Raw genomic sequence first — 23,550 nt, 5'->3', positions numbered from 1 at the left:
GAATCAAAAGGGACTTCTAGCATCTAGTATAGATTTACTCTTCTTTTTGGGATGACAAACTATCAGAAGACAAATGGTTACCTGCTGTCTTCACAGTCTGAGAAGAAATTCATACAGCACTCAAACATAGGTCTTGTCAGGGATTAACATCATTCAAGAGGACTCAAAAAGGATAACTCATTTCATCTCTTAGAGGTTAAAGAGAGGCAGGTTTGGTCCTGCCTCTTGTAGAAGTGTTGGAACCAAGGCCTTCATTAAGTATATGGACCATCAGAAAGAGGAGCAGTAGGAAAGGACAGTATCTTTTTGACTACCTAGTAATCTGTTAGATGTTAATTTTACATTTTGATTGGATGAATCAAGCAGAAACAACACTATCTCAGTAGGCCTGAACTGACAAGAGAGCAGACTAGTCCCGGGTAGGATGACCAAGAGGATGGAGAAGAATGGAAACCTTGCTGTTTGGAAAGTTTGGAACTGGAAACTAACCTGAAGACAACTCTGAGTATGTGAAAACATGAATATGTGCAAGAGCTCTTCCCAGCGCAACGCCACACCCTGCATGACTGTCAATGTTCTTCGCATTTTCTTGAAGCTACTAGATTGGGCCCATCAACTACAGGGAAAGACTCACTGATTAGAAAGTTATCCTATCAAGTATTAAAGAAAATAACTGCCATTCATTTATATTCAGAAGTGTTCCTTGGATTAAAACACATATAAGCCCATCTCCTATTGTGTATGTGATGAAATTGATTTGACAGCTTACAGCATACAAGTTCCTTTGACTTCTGTCCTGGTTTCAGCTGGGATAGAGTTGATTTTCTTCCTGATAGCTGGTATAGTGCTGTATTTTGGATTTAGTATGAAAATAATGTTGATAACATGCTGATGTTTTTAGCTGTTGCCAAGTAGTTGTAGTGCTTATACAAAACCAAGGACTTTTCAGCTTCACACGCTCTGCCAGCGGGGAGGTGCACAAGAAGCTGGGAGGGGGCACGGCCAGGACAGCTGACCCAGACTGGCCAAAGGGATATTCCATACCATATAACATCATGCCCAGTATACAAACTGGAGCTGGCTGTGAGGCGGGAATTGCTGCTTGGGGACAAGCTATTGATCATCAGGTGGTGAGCAACTATGACACTGTTTTTTGTATATTCCTTTATCATCATCACCATCATTATCATTATTTCCTCTTCCTTTGCTGTCCAATTAAACTCTTTTTATCTCAACCCACGAGTTTTGAGTTTTTTGTATTCTCTCCTCCATCCCACCCGGAGAGGAGGGAGGTGAGTGAGTGGCTGTGTGGTGCTTAGTTGTCAGCTGGGGCTAAACCACAACAACTTCAAAGGGTGAAATAACAATCCTATTAAAACATCTTCAGTGGGATGGTTTAACTGGATAAGCTTCATTTAGAAACAGAGGTGATCTAACTAAAGCTTTATAGAATACTACCATTATTTCCATGACAACCTGTGTTTCTTTACTGAGGTCAGATCTGCAGCTTAAATCACTAGGCTGCAGCTCTGAAAAGGTCACTGGGCAATGCCAACATACTGTGGCTGAGGATCAGAGTCCCAGTTAATAGAAATTGGGTTTTCAAGCCTGCTGAGGCTGTGCTAATAACTTCCAAACTGCTAAGCAGCAGTATCTCCTAATCCTTGTAATGGTTTCTCTTAGAAAGAGCAGGAGAAGTGAAGATGGTAAGATTATAAACTGGCTTCCTCAAAGGATACCAATGGAAATCGCATTTTTTATTGCCAATTATGCCACTACATTTAACTTTCCGATAGGGCACAAGACCCAGGGAGTGCAAAACAAAAGTACATTCCCAAAAGGGAATGAGAACAGCAGCAATTACAAATAGCAGCTCTCAGATTTGACAACAGCAAAAGATAAAGGAGACAAATGCAGAGAGGCATGTCTTGATTATATTCTTTCAGCTTCGAAGGATAGCTGTTAGGGCTTCATGAAGTAACATCCTATGATACTGGTGAGCTGTCACAGCAATACAGGTAGCAGTAACTTCTGTCTGACTGTCCATCAACAATGCAAACGTACTTCTTCCAAGGACAGAATGATGACTAATGCAGTACAAACATGCAGGAAGAGTTTCTTCTTGAGGTGCGGGAGAGTGAGGAGAAGGGAGTTGGGCTCATGCTGGGTTAACCACAGGATCAATGGCTGGGACTGCGGTGACATAGACCTTACTCAAGAATCGTATTATAGTCTCCATTTCAAGCATACAGAAGAGAGATGTGTTTGCATTCGCTGATGTGAAACTCTCAGCTTATTCACCACCCTGGTTATGTAGAGCCAATTCCTTCCTCGGGTGTTACAAAAGTAATCTGCAGTCAGCCGCTTCCTGTGGCTACCTTCTCATTGTCAGGCTTTCCCACTAACAGACCTCAAAGTGCTTCAGTAAACCACTGTGCATTTCAGAATGATGGCTCCTTCCTATACAAGATTAGCTGGTCTGGGAAAAGTGACAATGGAGGTGGCTAACAACTTCCAAGGCTTCTAGTCCTGAATGCTTTAATGGCAAGGCCACAGTTCTTCCCATTAAAGTTACGCATCCCAGTGTATCACCAGGCAGATTCTGCACCAGCTCTCAGTAGCTTGTTTTAAAAATTCTGCACTTCCAGACTAGTAACTCTAAGAGATCAGCAGACTGTATCTTACCAACAGCATCAGACAACACAAAGTTGTCAGCACAGTCTGAAGAGCAGGCTGTTATGCTATTACACCAGCACTGCAAAGGTCCTTCCAAACACTCATGTTACTTGAAAAATCCATGAGAAGCACAGTTAGTAGATATTAGAGATAGTAGTAGATATTTGGGTCACACTATTTAGTGAAACAAAAGCAAAAAGGAAATCTCATCCCTAATTTTTTATATTATATAGTACAAAGCACAGAGACAAATGCATTTCACGGTTCAGGGGCAAAGTCCTGCCTGCACCATTACTCACTTTGTATTAGAAGACTTCCACTCATCTCTCACTGGCTGATCAAGCAGGGACATCATGGAATAATTATCCAACAAGAGACCATCAGGGTCGTCTGTTTGACCTGGGAGTTTCCCAAGAGGAAAGTCTTTCCATGGTACTTCATCTGTGTAAAAACAGTACATAAACAAGAAGTCTGAGCTCCCCAGAGATTTTCAAAAAACAAGATCCCTCCCAGTCCATAAATACCATCTCATGCAAGTCAGCCATTCAGCAAAAATGAACAATCTCAGGTACTCAGCACAAATAAACTTGAACTGTAGTTTTAACTAATTTTATTTCTAACCTTACTACGTCTTCCAAAGAAAGTCACTGTAGTATGTCAGACATCAGGGACACATCTGGAGTCATGTAACATCACACAGTCTACACAGTGCAGCTCATCCAAACCACTGTGAGACAATGTCCATTAAAAGAAAACCCACAGTATTCTAGAGCAACATATTTACCTTGCTCTTTTAAGCATACTTTCATTTGAAACATACACATTGACTTACATATGTTAATTTTTAAAAATTACTCTGCATACTTCTGTAAATGGAAAGAGCCATTTATACACATATGAACATACAAAACAACACCTTTGCATCCAGTAGCTCATTCCTCCAGTGAGACTAGGCACCAGCTTCTTCATGACTTGCTGAGATTAGCAGCTGCACAGCAACAGTGCAACAGTGACAAAAGAACCAAAGCCACAAAAGTAGAAGAGTATAAGGCTGGAGAAGCCTAATTAACCAATAAGTAATTCTGGACAGACAGGTGAGCTGGGATGAGATGACAAAGAAAAAGAATATGACAATGTCTTGGAAATTCTGCTATTTACTTTTATGAGCACCTATCGCTGTTTCCTCTCCATGACTTCACATTTGTTAAAGCTTGCTTCCAATGGAGGCTAGAAACTGCACAATGTGAAACCATCCATCACAATTGATAATATCAGTGAGTCCATTCCTTTATACTGTAGTGCCAAAATTTCAAAGGCAGTTCCCAATAGGGAACTCCTCCTTTAAATTTCATTCTTATTTCAGGTTTAACTAAATGAAAAGTTACAAATTATTATGTGTCATTGTTTCGACAATAAGATTTCTTAAGCCTATGTGCTTTCCTGATACCAGAACACTTACTTCTGGAATGCTTACTAGCAGCTCAGTGAAGACCAGCAGACAGAAGACTTTAGAAGATAAGGCACTCCACTCAAGAAAGCCAGCAATAATTACACAGACTATTTGGAACCCTGGCTAGTCATGTACAACTTGGCCATTTCCTTCTTTTTGCCTGAAACTGATATGTTTTACGTACCTGACATCTGCTCAAAAACCCAAGCATTGCCTTAAAGAACCAGATTTGTTTTTCCTTTTATACCATTCTTGGCATCTAATATAATAAAAAAATCTTGACATAGGATAGTGCTTTCTATGCGTTATAATTTACGACTTAAAAAGGGGCAGAAACAGCATTTGGTAATATCCAACACAGCTCTAAGTCAAGTTACAGTTATATACATTTAACAGACTAAGCCCTCTCTTTGGGCAACAACCTAGTACATAGTTGATATACCACATGTTGTCATGGGTTTGTAGATACCTACTGGCTATAGTTTCAAATTGTTTAAGGATGGTAACTACACAGATGTTATTCAAACTGAAATTAAGTTTACCCACAAATAACTACACAAACAGAATCTTCACAAAAATCAGGTGGTTCAGGACACAATGCATGTTCCTTCAGGGAAAGCTTTGCTTGATCTGAACCAAAGTCACTGAAGCAGAGGACGATTTTGCTTACATTCTCAAAACATCCAGCTCTAACAAGCTGTTCACATCAGCATAACTAAGCCAAGCTCCTTAGGCAGATTTTTGTTTGTTTTTTTACTTTGGAAAATTCCCCTGTCAGTGGGGTACAAGAGTTCATTGTCTTCTAATGGCTGCTTTTCTTCTTCCTTTAAATATCACTTTGCCTCCAACTCCTCTCCACCAACCTCCTCCTATCTTCAAGTCCCTCCATAAATCACTTATGCAAAAATCTTCTTAGCTACAGAATCCTCCACCCCAACAAGAAAATACAGCGACTGTAGTAAAGCTAACAAAACACTGGATATACTGTTTATTCCCTCTAAATACTTGCCTTGCTCGCCACCATGTCATAACAGCAATTTTCCTGGAGCATGGCACTTATGAGCACATGACTGGTGCTTTCCAGCACAGCCAAACTGCGCTTTCAAATACCCCCAAGTCTGACAAACAGAAGTCCAAGAAACACCCGTATTTTCTTTGCCATTCACAGCTGGCATATATGCTGCCTCATCAATCGGATACATTGAAATTTTAAACAGTTTGGAAAAGTCTGATAAATAATTTAATGAGGCAGTAACAACATGCTCCTGGAAAAAGCACTCACAGTATTTTAAGAGTTTAAGAAAGATGACTCCTGCACATAAAACACAAGATTGGGAAAAAAACAGTTTTAAGTGATTTGGCATTTAGATGATTTTGAAGCACACTTCAATTCTGGCCAGGCCCAGAGGGCTGAGATGCCTTTGCATTTCAATTAGACAGTCTTTGTCACTGGCAAATGTTAAGTCTAACAAAGTCATTTTTTACCTGCAGTGATCTGCCACGCGGACCCTTGCAGTGCTGCCCTTTTCTCAGCAATAGCCACCATGTTACCAGAATGAGCAAGTCCTTCCAAAGGACTTGTTTCAGTTACCATCTCTTCTTCCTCCTCCTCCACCTCCTCTACACCATCATCTCTCTCCAGCACATCCTCTTGTTTCTCTACAGTCTGCCCTTGATTTTTAACCTGATTTTCTTGCCTGGCCCTCCACTGTAAGCTCTCTATAGTGTAAATTGGCTGTTCACTGCAGTCTGAAGACAGGCCTGGACTGGACAAAGGGCCACCTCCTTCTGTGTAAACGGAAGCGAGATAGAGAAGGTTCTTCCGCGAAGAACGTGGCAAGCGAGGTCTCATGATTGTGAGGATCCTAGAAAGGAAAAGGACAATGTCAAAGTCTTAAAAGCTTAAAAAAGATTCCAGATGAAGGTTTATCAAGCTGAGCAAGCAGCCTTTTAAGCGTGAGTTTCCTCCAGGACAGCTTGCTCAGATATGTCCTCTAACAGGCAAATCTGATTATTCCCTGGTGGGTGGATGCTGGAATACTCCCTCTTTGTGATTAAAATTAAGGACTGGGGATACCTCTAACTGAATTCCCACTTTGCTGTTTTCATGTGAAAAAGTTACCACCTGTGCTAAATTCATATCACCTGTATAAGCAGTCACACCTCTGCTACCAAGTCACTTTTCTTCTGACCAGGTTGCTGCTTTAATACCCCCCCAGATAATCTCCGCTTTCATTTTGAAGGTGCAATCCTTTTAAGTTCTCCTCCTTCCTTTCTTTGTAGAATCAATGGGGAGATCAGTGGCAACAAGCTGGGCTTTATGTGCACCTGCCACAATTTCTACTAGAAGGAAGGGAAGGGAAGGCAGCCATAACTCAGTGAATCACAAGGGAGCAGGCCAGAGCTGTTACAGAGCACGGTTTGCTGTCCCTTTTCTAGGTCACAGGGTCAAACTTACAGCTGAAGAAGGTGTGGGGTTGCCCAGCAGGGAGCTTCCAAACAATTATCAGTCAGTCTTATCCACTGCAAAGGAACTTTGTGGAGGAACAGCTCCTTCACAGACACCTGTTTGTTACAGTGTTGTCTTTTCTTCCCTTCAAAGAAGATAATGAAAACAACAAGATGCTCAAAACCATTAAAATATGCCCTTCATCCCTTTGCATTTTTACTGGAATACTCATCCTCAAATAAGCTGTCATTCCAATCCAAGACCAGATGTACTGACCAAATACATCAAGGTTGTTACAGGAGACTTGCCAATGCACTGACAGACAGGTTAGTTCCACAAGATGTGACCACAGTGAGATGCAGACGTTCCCAAGCTAGTTCTGTGCATGCCATCCCAAACAAGAAAGTCACAAGATGTGTTTGTACAGTATTGTCTCAAATAAATGCAGTATGCTGCTTCTGGGACCTGGTATTGTTCCACATAGCACGGCAATGAGTAGACTTAACAGCTGGGAACTCCTACCATTCAGGGATCTTGGTACATAACAGACATGCTCAGTGCTGACTGAAAGCATCAAACATGAACCCATGACTGCCACAGATACTGGCAAAAGCTTGGTGCAGACTGGGACAGACTGAGAGGACAGAAGAAGTGGCAAAATTAACCAGCTGGAAACCTCCTCAGGGATACAGTGTATCACAGTATTAAAGTCCTATTAACAGAATTCCTGTAACATGCTTTGAATAATTAAAGCTCTTCTGTGCCCCTGTCTCTAGAGTGAAACACAGTTTGTGAATTTAAACAGTTCTAATGTGTTAGGAATAGAAAGCAAAATATTACTTATTACTTTTCTGTAAGTTTAGAAGGCATGACAAATCCTGCGATAGGATTAAAAAAGAACAGCAAGACTATATAAATATCTTGTAAAGGCAGGCTTCTGTAAGTGAGGAAAGAACTGGGAACAGGGAAATCGTAACAGGTTGCATATAACATCTTTATTTGTTATCTGCTACTGTTATTTCCTACAAGTACCAATATGTGGAAAAAATAGCACTTAAGGGCCTGATCTTTCATGGGAGAGATCAGCTTTTCCTATCCCGAGGAGGCTGCAGCAAAGTTGCTAATAACAATTTCAATTTTTTGCTAAGATATGCATGACATACGTAAGCTGCAGGTTGAAAAGTGTATGAAATGCAACAATAAAAGCTCTATGTTCACATGAGACAAAATGTAATAATTAGGTTATTGCACTTCTCATCTAAAGGTCACACCACTCTCCCAGTTTTCGCAATAGTACGGAAGAGACTGTTACATTTTTTACACACAAATTCCAGACATACTCACCAGCATTTACTTTGGCAATGCCAGTCAGCATCTCAGAAATCCAGTTGATCAAGAACTGAGGCCGGAGTTCTGAAGAATCAGAACATTCTTTCAACTCCATGAACATTTTCTCTATTAGGATCTGTGTAAAACTTCGGGACAGGAGGCCTGTCAGCAAAGGCTGCCAAAAGCAGTAGAATGTCTGAGGAATTTTGAACTGCCATACCTCTTTATTTACTGCAATAAGAAGAAAAAAAAAAAGAGAAGCCAAAAATCACTGTTTTGTAATTTTTTGTGAACCATGGGTGTGACACTTGTTCCAAACTAAAGTAGTTTTTTCTGAGATCACTGGTTGCAGGGTATTTCCTGGGATCCTCACTGAACCTGGAACTATAATTTTTTTATGCTAGGGAAGTAAAATAAGCAGCAAATTGATAATTAACACAAAAGCTCAATGAAAGCAAAAAATACAATGCCTGATCTAATCACATGGTAAACCACAGGAAAATCTATCTGTTCTGCTAATCCCTTTCCAGTATCAGCTTACTTCACACATAATGAGGAGCTATCCTGTCTAAAAATATACGGCAAAGAGAAGGCACATTGAGCAAAGCAACACAGAATCAAAAAGCTCATAAATCTTTACTACTGTAATATAGTCACAGAAATTTGAGGATCCTTTTTGGAAAGTTCTTTGGCTGGTGTTTCCAAGAGGTCCCAGGGAAATACAGAAATTATTAATTTTCATTGCCTCTAGGCACCTAATTCTCTTGCAGAAAATCCACACATATGGGCAGCAGCATGGAACTAAGATGCAACTGGTGAATGAGGCTCAAAAAAACCCACATTTAGGTTTGCTTCAAATCTTCAATGCAGAAAAGAAACTAGCGGAAGTTCATCAAATCAGCAACTATTGCAGGTAAGGGCAGAGATGCAAGCTTCAAAAGATGTTTTGGCCAGGCAGCATTCAGTGGTGAAGAGCTGTCCTTCCATGGTAAGAGATTTATGCAAAAGCAATTGCTAAGCATGGCCATAAAGGGGTCTGGAGAACAGGTCAAAAGATGTGTCATAGTTTAACCCCAGCCAGCAACTAACCACCATGCAGCCACTCACTCAGTCCTCCCCACCCCGTGGTGGGACGAGGATAAGAATTGAAAAAAAATGGGTCAAGATAAAGACAGTTTAATAGGACAGCAAGGGAAGAGAAAATAATATAATAATGATCATAATAATAATATACAAAGTAAGTGATGCACAATATAGCTGCTCACCGCCCACTGACTGATGCCCAGCCAGTTCCCAAGCCGCAGTGCCAGCCAACTCCCCCCACTTTATATACTGAGCATGACACCATATGTTACGAAATAACCCTCTGGCCAGTTTAGGCCAGCTGTCCCAGCTGTGTCCCCTCCCAGCTTCTTGCTGGCAGTGCAGGAGAAGCTGAAAAGCCCTTGACTAGTGTAAGTACTACTTAGCAACAACTAAAACATCATGATGTGCGTTATCAACATTATTCTCATACTAAATCCGAAACACAGCACTACACCAGCTACTAGGAAGAAAATTAACTTTATCCCAGCTGAAACCAGGACAAGATGTTTAAGGACCTAGGTATATGAAAAATATGCAGAGAATTAGAGATTTCAATGTAATGAGAAAAAAAGAACAGACTTGGACATAACACTAGCTATGCACCTTTTACTTATGTGGTGCCCAAAACACTAACCTTCATACTTGATATTTAGCATCTTCAGACAATCCATCTTTGGGATGAGAAAGCCATCACTGAGAAGAGCTTCAGCCACTGCCTCCCTAGAGCAATCAGAAAGTCTTATTAATGCCACTTACTTACTTATATCCAAACACCACTTCCACCAATTCTGAAACAAGTCTGAGAGCCAAACACCTGGAACTGTGTAGCTCGTTGTAAGACATTAAAATTGTATGCCAGTTTTGGGCTGTATATATCCCACTAGACTTGGGGGGAATGTGCGGTACTGGAATGTGCAAACTGGAACAGAACCTCGAAGGAAACATTTCTGCTCGAGTTGCAGGGGCAAATATCTCGGTATTTCAAAAGCACAGGAAAATTTGTCATAAACATTTCAAATGGACAGGAACATTTATCACACTGAAATACCTACGGCTTGCAGAAGGATCCAAGTCCTCTGCCAGCAGGCCCGCCAAGATTTGAGGACCTCTGACCCACAGAGCTAGGTTAAATTTCAGTGGAAAAGCCAACCCCGTTGACTTGCTGGCAAGGCACACCTTAAGGTGCAGTTCACACAGCTGTCTGGCAGATAAGTTGCAGTAGGGTCATAACTGCTCTTCCATACAGCTCTTTTTTGGATGTCTCCTGCCCTTATAACTACCCTGTGAACTTTAGTTAGTCTGACAGCACTGAATGGTCCAGCTCAAGGACCACTTCATCTCCTATTAGGCTGGCTTAATGCAAGTGGAAGATGGAGAGGACACACATAGGTAGGCTGAACTGACACTTGAAAGTAAAATATAGCGAAGGGGCAGAAGCAAAATTCCCACAACTACCCCAATATCCAGCCACGGGATTCTCTCGAGTTCTTCTGTTCATGCCTCTATCCATGAGTCTCTCTATCTGTGCAAAGATACAACACTAAGATAAACACTTCTCAGGATAAAAATCAAGGTGCCTATTTTCAAACACTGAATAAATTCCACAGAAACAATTGGTTTTGCTATCAGACTCCTTAGGTTTGGAATGGTAGTACCCATGTCAAACACAAAATATTTTGGTATTAGAAAGGGTGAGAAAATTTTTCTTCTCCAATAGGGGTGACTTCCAAATCTAAACATCCAGGCACAACTTAGATCCAACACAGGATTTTTATAAATACAAACAGCAGATGAAGATCTCAGAGTACAGAAAGAACACACATAAACACTAGACCATTTTGTCATAAGTAGATGATGTGGTGGGAAATCAGAAGGCAAGTGGTAGAATGTAATTTGTTTCTAAAAAAATCCAGTTCCAATCCTTCTCTTCTCTGGAAACAGTTCCAGCATAATTACCATTATTCCTACACACAATGACTGATCATCACCAACTATTAAGGACATCTCCATGCAGATGGCAGCTTCAGTAGAGAACCATTTAAGCAGAACATCTAACTACGAAAGGTCCACTGGGTCAGTTTTCTGAAGCAAACAGCAGAGGATCCTTTCCAGTTAGCTCATTTTGCTTTAGGTCTAGAGGAATCTTCTGCCCTCTGCACAATCCAAATTACAGGGTATGTCGATAGGGGAAATTAAAGGTTTTACTCAAAATTACATAGGCATTCTAAATTAAAATAGCACTTTCATAGTTTGCTTGACATATTCAAGAGAACTCAAACTCTGTTATCCCTGGGTCCATAATCCAAGTTTCCAAACCTAATGGAGTCACAACCTTGTCAATGTGTTCTGCACCAGCCTTCCTCCCTCCCACATGGTCTATTTTCTGTGAATAAAGACAAAAAAATTCTCTCAAATGAAAGCAAGAAGCTGAGTCCTTAAATTAAGCATCTTCAGGAATACATACAAGACTGCACGAACAACCCTGTCTTCAGCTGAGAAGGAAAGTACCATTAGTCAGTCCTTTAGAAAACTAGATTCTCATAGAGGCCACTGGAGAAGCACTAGCCCACCTGCATTTGTGATACACGACAGGCTCCATGTGACTGAAAGAGTAAACAGCTGCAGCATTTCAGGACAGATACAAAGCAAAGCAGACGCAATTACCACAATGGCATTCAAAAACAACTTCCAGAAACCTCTGTGTTCACTTATATAAACATACACACACACACAAACATATGTTTGCACGCTAGTTGCTGGTTTGGTAGCATACTACTATTCATCTTCTCAAACAAATGCCATGGTGGAAACTGGACTGGTAGCAAGGGCTACAGAAGGTAGAGCTTTTACTGAGTTTCTGAAGAAGTAAGAGAATCTGTGACCATTCACACGAGAACATTTAATGGAGAATTCCCTCTAAAGGAAGATCAATCTGCACTTAAGAGAAACCCCATGGCATATCACTGTATTTATGTTGCTATATAAAGACCAATGGAAACCACAGTGTGATAGGGTCTCATTTTCAATACAGTTACCATGCTATTATTAATAAACAGAAGTAGAAGGCACATGTATGAATCCTTTCTGGGAACTGTTTTTAATAATGCTGGGCTCTCAAAGAAAATGTGTAGGTTGTTCTAAAGAGTTGGATATAGGCACAGTCTTCCATTAACTATAAATACAACAGCTTGCGTTCTTTAAAAGTTGCATCTGGATGCTGGAATAAAAATAGCATGAGATGAAAAGTAGGCACTCAAGGATGAAATATGGCAGTGACTGCCAAATCTAGAGTTTGCTCTACCCTTCTGAGGTTTCCAACCCACCTCTGCTGCCTCCTCCTCCACAAGAAGAATGTACTTGTGATTTGCCTGACTGCTCATCATGCTCAGCCTGCTGAACTTGGTTCTTACTGGGATTTAGCATTTGTCCATAAGGACACTTGTGTAGCATTTGTTCAGATGCAATGTGGCCTTTGTCCTGTTATTACTCTGAAATAAGCAACACAATGGAAGTCTTCTAACAGAGGAGAGTTTCCACCAAAAATGCAGATTAATTGAAAAATCATTTTCTCTCTCAAGCAAAACTGTATTATTCAAGCAACTTTCTAATGTTAAACAATATAAAAGCTTGGAATAGGATTCTTTATTAAGCCACCCGCTTGTTGCAAAACAAATAACTGTATGATATCAAGATTCTTCCTTAAGGATCCAGACAGGAGAACAGGGCAAGTTGGGGCTTGAGACAAGGACCTGGCTGCATGAAGCAAACTCCAAAACTTCCTGAGTAAGTCATCATGGTTCCATCAGCAGGCTGCCAAGAAGATGGCAAGAAACAGGTGGATAGTGGGATTTTCTTGCTTTTCCCCTCCCCTCCAGCTCAACTTTGATGCAGAGTCAGGTGTTTTTAGAAGTGTAGTAAAGGTAGCGATCTCACTGCAGTGCTAGTTCCAGCCTTTGCTATAATAGATACATGCTCTTGCTGTGGGACCAAAAAAAAAAAAAAAGAAAACAAACAGTAACTGTATGCTTGTAGGTTGGTTTGTTTTAAATAGCTGGTCTGCAGAAAGGACACTCCAGCAAGGTTCAAGATGTAAACTTTTATTATTTTTAAGTCTTAAACTGATTTTCAGGTAAGTAATTTTCACCCTGCAGGATTAAAATGGGGAAAGTAGGTATAAAGAAGGCTTAAATAAGGGGAAGCACGGCAGCATCTGGCCTACATTGCTTGAACCAAAAACAAGAGACGGAGAATGGATAAAGTAGCTCTTTGGTATGACAACAGTCAGTGGAAAATGACTACACCTCAATATCCTGCTAAAATCTGATTCCAGTGACTGCTGCATCACACTGAAACAACTGTGGAGCTGAGCCTGTACTGTCACTCTGGCAAAACATTCCAATTACGTCACTATTATTTCAGGTACTTTACAAAGAGCATTGCAGAAGCGCGACAAAACCCTTGCAGAGCAACTACCTGATGCATGGCTGGATCTTGCCCAGGGGCCTGGAAAGTAACATCACCCCCAGCAGTACCCAGCACCAGAGCCAGGCTCAGCACTTGGTTTCCAGTTGTGCTAGCTAGAACGAAGGCGGCAAAGGTTAAGGGTCACATGTTCATCTTTGAAGAAGGGTGTCCATCAAGTCCCTTGTCCCACTTCTCTCTTTATCTCCTGATAAAGGGATGAGAAACTCCCAGGGAGAAATAACAGGCTGAGTGACCAGACTTCCACGTTCTCCTATAACACATGGCCCCTCTCTGCTTGGGCTCTGCCAGCTCCCAAGAATAAGCACTTCTGTGAATATAGTCAAACCTCACTCTGCAGAAATCAAGGAAAATGTTTCATTACAGCAGCTGGCCTATCTGACATCTGCTGTCAACAAGAGCAGAAAAATACAGAAAAGTACCAAAACTAGCAGTATGTAACCTGACACCCAGTTCCCTGGGCTTTCTGGAGCTAATGCTGCTTAAAGAAGCAAAAGGAGTGGAGAGAAAGCCTGTAAAGTAAAAGGAATAAGGGTTGGAAACTCACTGCCAAAGCTGTTCTGATCCAAACACATATGTTTCCTTTCCACAAGTTTGGCCCGAAGTCTGGAATTGTGGAACCAGTAATTACTGGAGATAATACATACACACAGGTATAGATAAATAAAAAACATTCTTGCCAAAACTCCCCTCTGAACATTGAACACACAAGGCAGTTATATGCAATTGCAAAATCTCTCTGTGGTAGCATCACTACTGAAAGGTTTGGCTCTCTGCTAGTTTTGCAAGCTGTGAGTTGTGAAACAGTCCCCCATCCTTGGCTGCTGTTAAGTGGGGGATTTTCCCACATATCAGAGCAGCTATTTTAATGAAGTTGCCTGATCCTTAAGGAAACCATGAAACAGCTAACAGAAACAAAACCCACAATACATTAAAAAAAAAAAAAAAAATCTTTTTATAGTCATAGAAAACAGCTTCCTCCTTGCTGTTTTCTTTGTCTTATTTGAAGCCTGTGCTTAAGGGAACCTTCAAAAAAGCCTTATTCAATGTAGCACAATGCAGTGAAGACAAAGTTCTTATGAAAGCATTACTGCCAGATTTGATTACTTAAATGACAGACACCCTAGAGATACTGTACCACCAGCTGTTTTAGTTGAAACAGATTTTCTGCTGTTTTTCACAGATTCTTGTCCCATCTTCGAATTTTCTTTAGGCCACACCTAATATCCGAGTTTCATACCCTTACATAGGTTACTGGGCTGGAATCCCAAACAAAGCTCTCAGAAAACTGACAGTGAAAGCTGGAAATTAAACCAGGCTCCTGAGATATGCCACCTAGGTCTAGGACTTCCCCAGTTAGGTGACAAACTTTAAAAACTGCTTTAATTTTGGAAGCAGCATCTCCTAAGCACACCAATCCATGCTATCACATACAACTGAAGAAGGAAGGATGTAAAAACAATGCTCTCCTACTGCCACTTTACCTTCTAAAGAAATTACTGCAAAGCAGTGAAATTCCCAACTTATTGTGCAGGAATTAAATATTTCATTTATAATCTACAGCTATTCTAAAATATTTCCACAAGTAGGTCTTGTTGAAAGACAGGAAAAGTCTAAGCCTTCCATTTGACTTATCACACTGCAGCATCTTAACTACTCATGCACAATAACAGCTTTTCAGAAGAAAAGATTCACACACAGGCACTTTCGGACTAACAGGGTCTATTTAAAAGAACGTGACAACTGCACAGATTCCTTCCAAGCTAGAGGTGGTGTTGGGGGTGGTGGTGGTAGTTACTTTTCAAGTCTTCTCTACACCTGCCAGACCAGACTTTCCTGTAGAAAGAGTAATGCAAAGAAGGCTGCCACATTCTGGTGACAGCACCCTGTACAGAACAGCATTCCACTGAAATAAATTCAAGCAGCTTAAAAGCCACACTTGAATTCAAGCCTGTTAAACTGTTTCAGAGGTGCCATGCTGATCGCAGGAAAGCAAACTCTTGCTTACCTGCCCACTGGCCAGATACACAAGTAGGCCTATGCAGGCTCCCCTCACTACGCTGCTCTCAGAGTATTTGCTGTTTGCTCATGACCATCCTTCTGAAGCAATAGCGTAACCAAGCTTACCAGCAGAAAAGCTAGTTACCACAAGCTGTGATAATTGTTGATGCTGTACGCAAGCACCACTTCAAGTCAAGCTATTACCAGTATCCTGGAGTTGAGAAGAGCTCTGGAGACATTCAGTCCTCTCCAAAGCACAAAACTGGCTATTTACCTTAGGGGGTTTGGGTTTTTTGTTTGTTTGTTTTAAAGTTACTACTTCCAAGGAGAGAATAGAGATTCCTCTTTTTACTGTACACTCCTGGGTGAGCAGTGGTTCTATATTAGCATCATATGTTATAAAACTCATCATGTGCCGTAATCTTGTCATTGAACAGAACTTCAAAGAGGCTTCCTTTCCCCACACACCTGCCCTCCAGCCAGTACACACACAGGCAGAGTACTGAAGGTTTCATAGACAGCCCTGCCTCAGAATCCCCTCCCACTCACTTGCTGTCCATTCTAATAGTTGAGGCACTGCTGAGATGATGAATTCAGCCTGAAGAGTTCTTCTGAGAATATGAAATATAAAGATACAGTGTGATGTGCTTAGGATAGAAATTTGAGATTATTTAAAGGGAAAAACGTTAGCATGGTTTGGTTGTGCTAGTAGTAAAGCACAAGCATTGCAAAGCCCTGGGAACTGGCTGGGTGGTCCAAGTGTTTGTAGTCTCAAGCATGCCATCAGTTCCAAGGGTTTAAAAAATGAAGCTGCCCCAACTCTCCTCTTTACTCCTCAGCACATGGTATTTTGCAGCTTGATGAGAACAACAACTTTGAAACACCAGTGCCTCAAAGGCCACAAATACAGTCACCAGCATCTAAATTCCAAGTTTGAGTATTCTGGGGGAAGATTTAATTCGACAGATGAAGTAGATTCTTGATTCTTTTGGAAATACATGCAGTTGGGTTGAACGTACTTTGTGCAGCTGCATGGGACAAATAGCAAGAGCTGACGCAACAGGTGGTTCATACAAAGATGATGACAAAGAACTGCTAGAATGTGATTTAACACACTTCGATCGGATACCACAAGCATGTTTTGCAGAATACTGCACAGCAAGTGAATCAAAAGCACAATATTTTCCAAATTAAGTACTTGTTTTGATTGTGTAGGACAGTACTATTATGAAAACTAAGTTTTGCACAGACATAAACTAATAGGAAAGCATGGCCAACAAGGCAATTAGAAAGACCCCAAATACATGAGTATCTTAAGATCTTCATTACTTCAGTTCTCCTGTATGGAAAGGGACCTCCTATGATCTTTTACTTGTTATCAATGCATTACAACTCTTGCCTGAACATTTCCCACAAAACCCATTTCACATAACAGCAAGTCTCTTGTTCTCACCTGAACCTTTCAAAATCCTTGTTTTGTAGTGTGGCAGCCTGTTTCCCCTCCACCATGTAACTGATGCCAGGTTCAAATACCTATTTATATATGAAAAAAGCTGCCCTTGGCCCATCTGTGTTCTGATCGTGACTAACAGAGGATGTTTAGGGAGAGAGCATCAGAATCACAGGTAGGTGCAATGGCTTGCTTCCACCAGTACTTTCCAACCACTTAGCAACAGACAGTTTAAGTGATATAGAAATCCCATGTTTAGCAAGTGATGCTTCTCATTACAGAATCTTCATGACTTCTTGCTTGTTACTCCATGCTCGACAACCGATGGGCAATGGGCACCACTCTCTTCCTCAGGGTTTTCTTCTGGCACAACATCTGATAACCTCTTAAACTGACCAGCAGCTTGTATGGCATACATATTTACATTCAAAACATCAGGAATTACAGCTCATATCTGCATGACAGAGACTCTCCCCTCTACAGTTATACTGATTATGTTTCTCAGAGTGGGACACGATCTTCATGCAAATTTATATAGTAATAATAAAGTCTCAAAACACTGGGTCCTAGAGGCCCTGTAGTACTAGAAAGACAGAAAGTATAGAAGAGGCCAAGTATTGCCCTGCAATTTTGAAGAAGGTTACTACAAGATCAAAGTCTATACACAAGGCTGTTGGGAGAGCTTTTGGACACACTGAAGATACTGACGTGCCTTGGGGCCAGCACAGTTGAGTCAGGAACAATACCTTGGAGACCATCTGGTGCAGGAAACATTGACACAGATTAACAACTCAATCCTCAAAGATGCTGAGGAAATAAACTAATTGTTTTCTCCATGACCAGCTGAACAATATGGTGAAAAGGTAGTGCAATAGGTCTACAGTCTACAGGCCCAGCTCTGCACTGTACCTTTCACCTCCGTTCTTTATCAGAGATGTACCTGTTCTCTTGCATCAGGTCTTTGATCTGAGCCAAAATCCAGTCCACTTCTGAAGAGGAATCAGACCACAGTTCTCGAGACTTTGAAACAGACTGCACAGTCTGCATAACCTGAGTGAAGGAAAAATCCATGCATTAACATAAAATATGCTCCAATGGCAAACAGAAAGGCATTGCTCTGAAGGGAAGATGCTAGTGCCATATGTACTTCATCAACAACACTTCAAAAAACTCAGAGCTAAGTTCCCCTCCCTAGGGGTATATTAAAAATTAATATAAGCCATGTCATACTTGGAAAAGGCCTGAATTAAAAAGGCAGCAGCTCCAAGAAGTCACAGTCCTAGCATCCTCATTCTGGTTCTAAACCTAGCACTCCCTGACTTCAGCACAAACCAGGACAGACTCATTTTGAATCATTAACTCCACAAGTCGGGTGGGGATGAGGACATGGTTTTACCAGTCATGCTATGCATACAGTAGATCAAAATGTCAAATCAACACAGCCATCAAGGCAACCTGTAATGAGTTGACAGCATCTGATAAGTAGGAGGCAATACACAAAACAGTCTACCAAGTTGTACCAAGAATGGAAGAGAGAATATTGGAGATTAGCACTCCTTTGAAAGTTAGTGATTTCTTGGTTTGATATTGTCAAAAGGTATCAAAACTCTGTCCCAGGCTTCAGCTGGGATAGAGTTGATATTCTTCCTGATAGCTGGTATAGTGCTGTGTTTTGGATTTAGTATGAAAATAATGTTGATAACATGCTGATGTTTATAGCTGTTGCCAAGTAGTTGTAGTGCTTATACAAAACAAAGGACTTTTCAGCTTCACACGCTCTGCCAGCGGGGAGGTGCACAAGAAGCTGGGAGGGGGCACGGCCAGGACAGCTGACTCAGACTGGCCAAAGGGATATTCCATACCATATAACATCATGCCCAGTATACAAACTGGACTTGGCCAGGGGGCGGGAACTGTTGCTTGGAGACAGGCTATTGATCATCAGGTGGTGAGCAATTGCTGTGTTGTGCATCACTTGTTCTTGTATATTCCTTCATCAGTATTATTACTAGTAGTATTATCATCATCATCACTATTGTTTCCTCTTCTTTTGCTGTCCTATATTAAACTGTTTTTATCTCAACTCATGATTTTTTTTTCACAATTCTCTTCCCTATCACACCTAGCAGGGGGAGGCAAGTGAGCAGCTGCGTGGTGCTTAACTGCTGGCTGCGGCTAAATCATGACATATACATACCTTAACTGAGTCTGTCCAGCAAGGTGAGACATGCCTTCTACTTATGCTCATAACCTACCCAAGCAGCAATTCTACCATCACCACCTTCTACAAAACATTGGTATGAAGCATGTTACATCACCAATAAGTATCTAGCAGATTCTTTTTTGAAGACAATAACTAGTGAGAGAAAAGAAGAAATTATTTTTCCTGCCAGGTAGGAATTTAATGTAAAATAAGACTGGAAAACCAAGGTGTCATTTTCAAGACTAGATCAGCTCTCTTAACCTGTATATGCAGAGCTACCATGGCATGCAAAAGATACTTTAGATGACAAATCAAGTATAAAGCTATTACCTAAAGTGACCAAATAACCTCTATCCTACCCATACGAACAATCAGACAACAAAGTACACAGCCTCCACGACAGAACTTATTATTGGATCACAGACTATACAGTAACACTGTAGATAGACAGATTAGAGACAGACTATACATTTATGCAGGGAGACTAGCGAAGATACTGTACTACTCTTGCTATGCCAATCCAGGTTAAGTGTTTAAACATTAGCCTAAAAAAGCTTCAAGTAGTATTTATTTGGTATTAGGAACATTCAGTTGCTGTCATGGCCAAGAAATTGTCTGGAAGCATCAAACCATCTGCCCTTAAAGGGCACAAGAACAAGCCCATGTAATTTTTTTCAATTCATTTCTAAATTTCAGAGATTTTATCAGCTATAATCAGGTCCACTGTTGTACAGAACTGAGTTTCAGAGGCCAACGAAGGACCAATATGCTTGCATCTCTTCAAATTACTGGCAATAGTTACTAATGCATAAAGCAGTATTATGGTTTGGCGGGGGGGGGTGTTGGGGTTTTTTTGTTTTGTTTTTTTTTAAAAACAAACTTCAGTTAAGAACTTGCAGGTATCAGCCACAAGTAGTAACACTCCTTGCCACTGACAGATCTTGGCAAGCCCTTTGCCCACCCTTAGCCAGTGTACCTCAGAGAGGCACCAATGATATATTAGAAGCTATACCCACAACACATGTATCTACAGAGCATTCCTTTTTCATAATTCAGCTGTATTTTGTCACTGTTGGCAGACTTAGAAGTACACCACTTGAAATCATTCAACAAGAAAGGCAGCCCTACAACATGAACAGAGACACTTCAAAAGCACAGCATGCAGGACTTCAATTAAATTGAGGCATATAACACAGTTTACTCTTCAGCCAGTATTTACACCATTTTGATGGGATAAGAAGAGTTTCACATGAAGTTCGAAACAAAAGTTTTGAAATTACTCTTTAGCAATTGACTGACTACTCCCTTCCCGCATTCAACCCAGGCCAGTTTAAATTTTGAAGTTGCATTTTCCTTTTCAGTTTGAAATACTTCCCTCTGTTCTGTTAATATGTCACTCACTGCACATAATCAATTTGTCACCTTTACAATGTAACACAAAACAAACAAAATAAGCCAGTACCAACTACAGAAAGGGTAGGATGAACAATGGAGATTCATGTTATATACTCCAAAACCAACACAATGAAGGAAACTGGATGTTCATTTTCAATTAAATTATTGACTCTAGTTCTCATTGCTGATTAAGTCTACACTTCACTGGAATGTTATCACACTTTCTCCTTTAGCCCCTAATGATATTCATCGAAATAAAAGTGAGAACAGCTCCCCAGTAACAACATATACTGGCAAGGTCATATCCAAAGATGTTTTACAGGGTCTGTAACCCAGCTCTCAACACATCTTGAGAACTATCCCATTATTACGAAGGGCAAGCTGAGAAGAGAGAGATTTCTGGGGCAAATCGTTCACAAATCTGAACCGCAGCACCTCAGCCACTGGGCCACTGCAAAAGTAAAAGATGGATGATAGAAAACCTCTGAATGACAGGTTTCAATTTCCAGAGACACTAGGATGAACAAAAACAAACTAAGCACTATCCACCTGGACAAGGAAGACTTGGGATCTCAAACAAGTACATCTCTCTTTTATAGACATGAACAAAGATTTCACACTGCAAACCATTGTAGCCCCAATTGCTTGTTCTCTGCAGTGAAGCTTTACTTTGGCAAGCCATGCATGACAACACTAGGAGAGATAGTTGAACAAGGAACTAACCAAGCCTCTCTCCACATGCAGCAGTCACAGCTCCACTATGGGCTAGGCACTAGACAACAGCACTACTTCAGGCAAGAGTACACAACCCAGTAAGCACTGGTAGTGCTGTGGACACTGGCTTACTGCCACGTCTGCAGCACTGATACAAATACCACTTCTGTATCACTGATGCTTCTAACTGTGGGAGGATGCTACAGGGAGAAAAAAGTGGTCCCTGCAGTTATATGAAATAAACTCCTGGCACAGCAACTTACGTCATGCTAGCACTCAGGTATTTCAAATGAGAGCTGGCCAAGAGCATCAATTCTTCAGTTTGGACAAGAATTAAGAGAAGCCTTACTGCCCCAAGCAGGAAATGAGAAGAACTGAAAGTGCTGATGATCAGACTGCACTTACCCGAAACTGCTCATTCTTGTAGGATATCAGCACATCTCTGACTTTTTCTAGAAATAAACATAAATATATAGTTGGAACAGGGAATGGCTCAACTATATAAGGAAATTTTGTGTCTAAGCAAGCTGCTTAGTTCTGCTGAACATACACTCAAGGAAGACATCAGTCAAAGTCATAAATTTTGATTCAGACAACACTCTGTATCATTCTGTGGTTCTCAGCAACCCAGGATGGGGTGTTCATTTTTTTTTTTTTTTTTTACAGTAGCCACGGAGAGGGAGGAATAGCACATGGTTGGGTCTCATCCAACATGAAGTCAGACAGAAGCCCAGACATAACACACTGACCAGAACAGTGGTAAGTGCTGCAGCGTTCCAAAGTTTAGTACTGCCTCTAGATTTGCGTTGTTCTAATAAATTCTGTATTAAACTCAAAGTGCACAACAAATTAGCTAATATTTTCTGGACCACGGTTACTGTAACTATGCATAAGTCTGTTATAAAGGAATCTAGAAAAGACCTGCAACAAATCCATTGATCCTAAAGCCAGAAAGGTCATTATAGTCACCTTGTGTGACCTTCCAAGGAGCCATACGGGTCACTTCAGCATTTCTGCACACCGTCTGCACCTTGGATTGGGCTGCTGTAATCTTGTTGGATGAGTTACTCCCCATAAGCATGCCATGTTTTGTCAGAAAAAATTATGACTGACTGGTTTTACTGTTTGAGGTACTGTGTCATACCTCACATGCCTCAAATTTACAGACCAGCCATCCAATCTGAACTCCCACTTCCTCCAGCAAGTCATTCAAACTAGAAATCCACTTTGAGAAAAGCTCCTCATTTTGGGTTCAAAGACTTCTGGTGATGGAAAACCAACCACTGGAACAGTTTACCGAAGTTTTCCCATTGTTTTGCACTTTAGATTATGTCCTGGATGAGTTACTTGTGATTGTTTTTAAATACTATTGGCAGCTAGTGATTTTTCTGTCCACATGTGAAGTATTTTGAAACTGGCTGAACTGCCTGAAACTACCCTGCTCTTGCTCAAGTGATGAATCTACAGAGTTTTGAGGGCTATAGAAGGACCATAGTCTTCTTTGTCAGTAGTGGACTCAATATTAAAACTGCAGCTGTCAAGACACTACAAGTAATTTTTACAATGCTTGTAAAATTTTTACAATGCTAAACCATCCCAGTACAACTGTTGCTACTGATTGGGATACTGCATAATCAACAGAAGTAAAAGATTTTATGCTACAAATTCAGTGAGCTAATAGCAAAGTCAGTCACCCCAAGAATCCACCAAGGCCCAAAGAGAAATCCCAAAACCTGAGCTGAAGGTATATCTTTATGCATTGTCAGGGCTAGAAGATGACACTTAAACTGCTTTCTCTAGCATGTGACAAATCTAATCCTTTTATGTGCCATTGTTCTAGGAACACCTACCATGGAATTCCTTGTGTTTCTGACAGGCCTCATGCTGTGGGGTTCGAATCTCCCATGCATCATTGTCCAACTCTGCATTTGCTACCACCTCTTCCTGCTCCTCTTCCTCGTCCTCACTTTCTTCACACAAATTATTGCCCAGTTGACGGCTCCAGTAAGTCTTTCGTAGCCAGTCCAGGACAACATCACAACCTAAGGGAGAACAGAAAACATTCTCTACTCAGTAAGGTTTTCTTTGTCATTGAAAAAAAAAAAAAATATAGGTGGAAAATTGCTAACTTGCATTGTGAAAAGAAATGCTGTTAACAAGTTATGAACCCCGAAATCACATACAACTCCGTTAATGAAAAGGTGAACGAGTTTAAAAAAAACACCACCACAACAAAACAACACAGCAAGAAAACCCCACAACCCAGTATCACAGGCCTGGTAACACCCATGCACTGTCTTTTTAGCAGCAGCAGA

General features: G+C 40.9%; 1 protein-coding gene across 1 annotated transcript in view; it reads right to left on the bottom strand.

Annotated features, from left to right (window-relative positions):
* Positions 1-23,550, bottom strand: part of LAS1L (LAS1 like ribosome biogenesis factor) — a gene marked incomplete at both ends in the record, with an annotated part of 39,504 nt that overhangs the window by 12,655 nt on the left and 3,299 nt on the right. Inside the window, 8 exons of the mRNA XM_082003980.1 lie at positions 2,976-3,117; positions 5,612-5,991; positions 6,585-6,720; positions 7,920-8,135; positions 9,625-9,710; positions 17,864-17,973; positions 21,641-21,687; positions 23,086-23,277. Of these exons, the coding sequence (XP_081860106.1) occupies positions 2,976-3,117; positions 5,612-5,991; positions 6,585-6,720; positions 7,920-8,135; positions 9,625-9,710; positions 17,864-17,973; positions 21,641-21,687; positions 23,086-23,277 (1,309 nt within the window). The remainder of the gene's footprint in view (positions 1-2,975; positions 3,118-5,611; positions 5,992-6,584; positions 6,721-7,919; positions 8,136-9,624; positions 9,711-17,863; positions 17,974-21,640; positions 21,688-23,085; positions 23,278-23,550) is intronic.

This window comes from Phaethon aethereus (assembly GCF_964289735.1).
Source record: "Phaethon aethereus genome assembly, chromosome: 10".
NCBI classification, from domain to species: domain Eukaryota; kingdom Metazoa; phylum Chordata; class Aves; order Phaethontiformes; family Phaethontidae; genus Phaethon; species Phaethon aethereus.
Note: the sequence above shows the minus strand (reverse complement) of the source record. Positions and strands in the feature narration are given on the sequence as shown.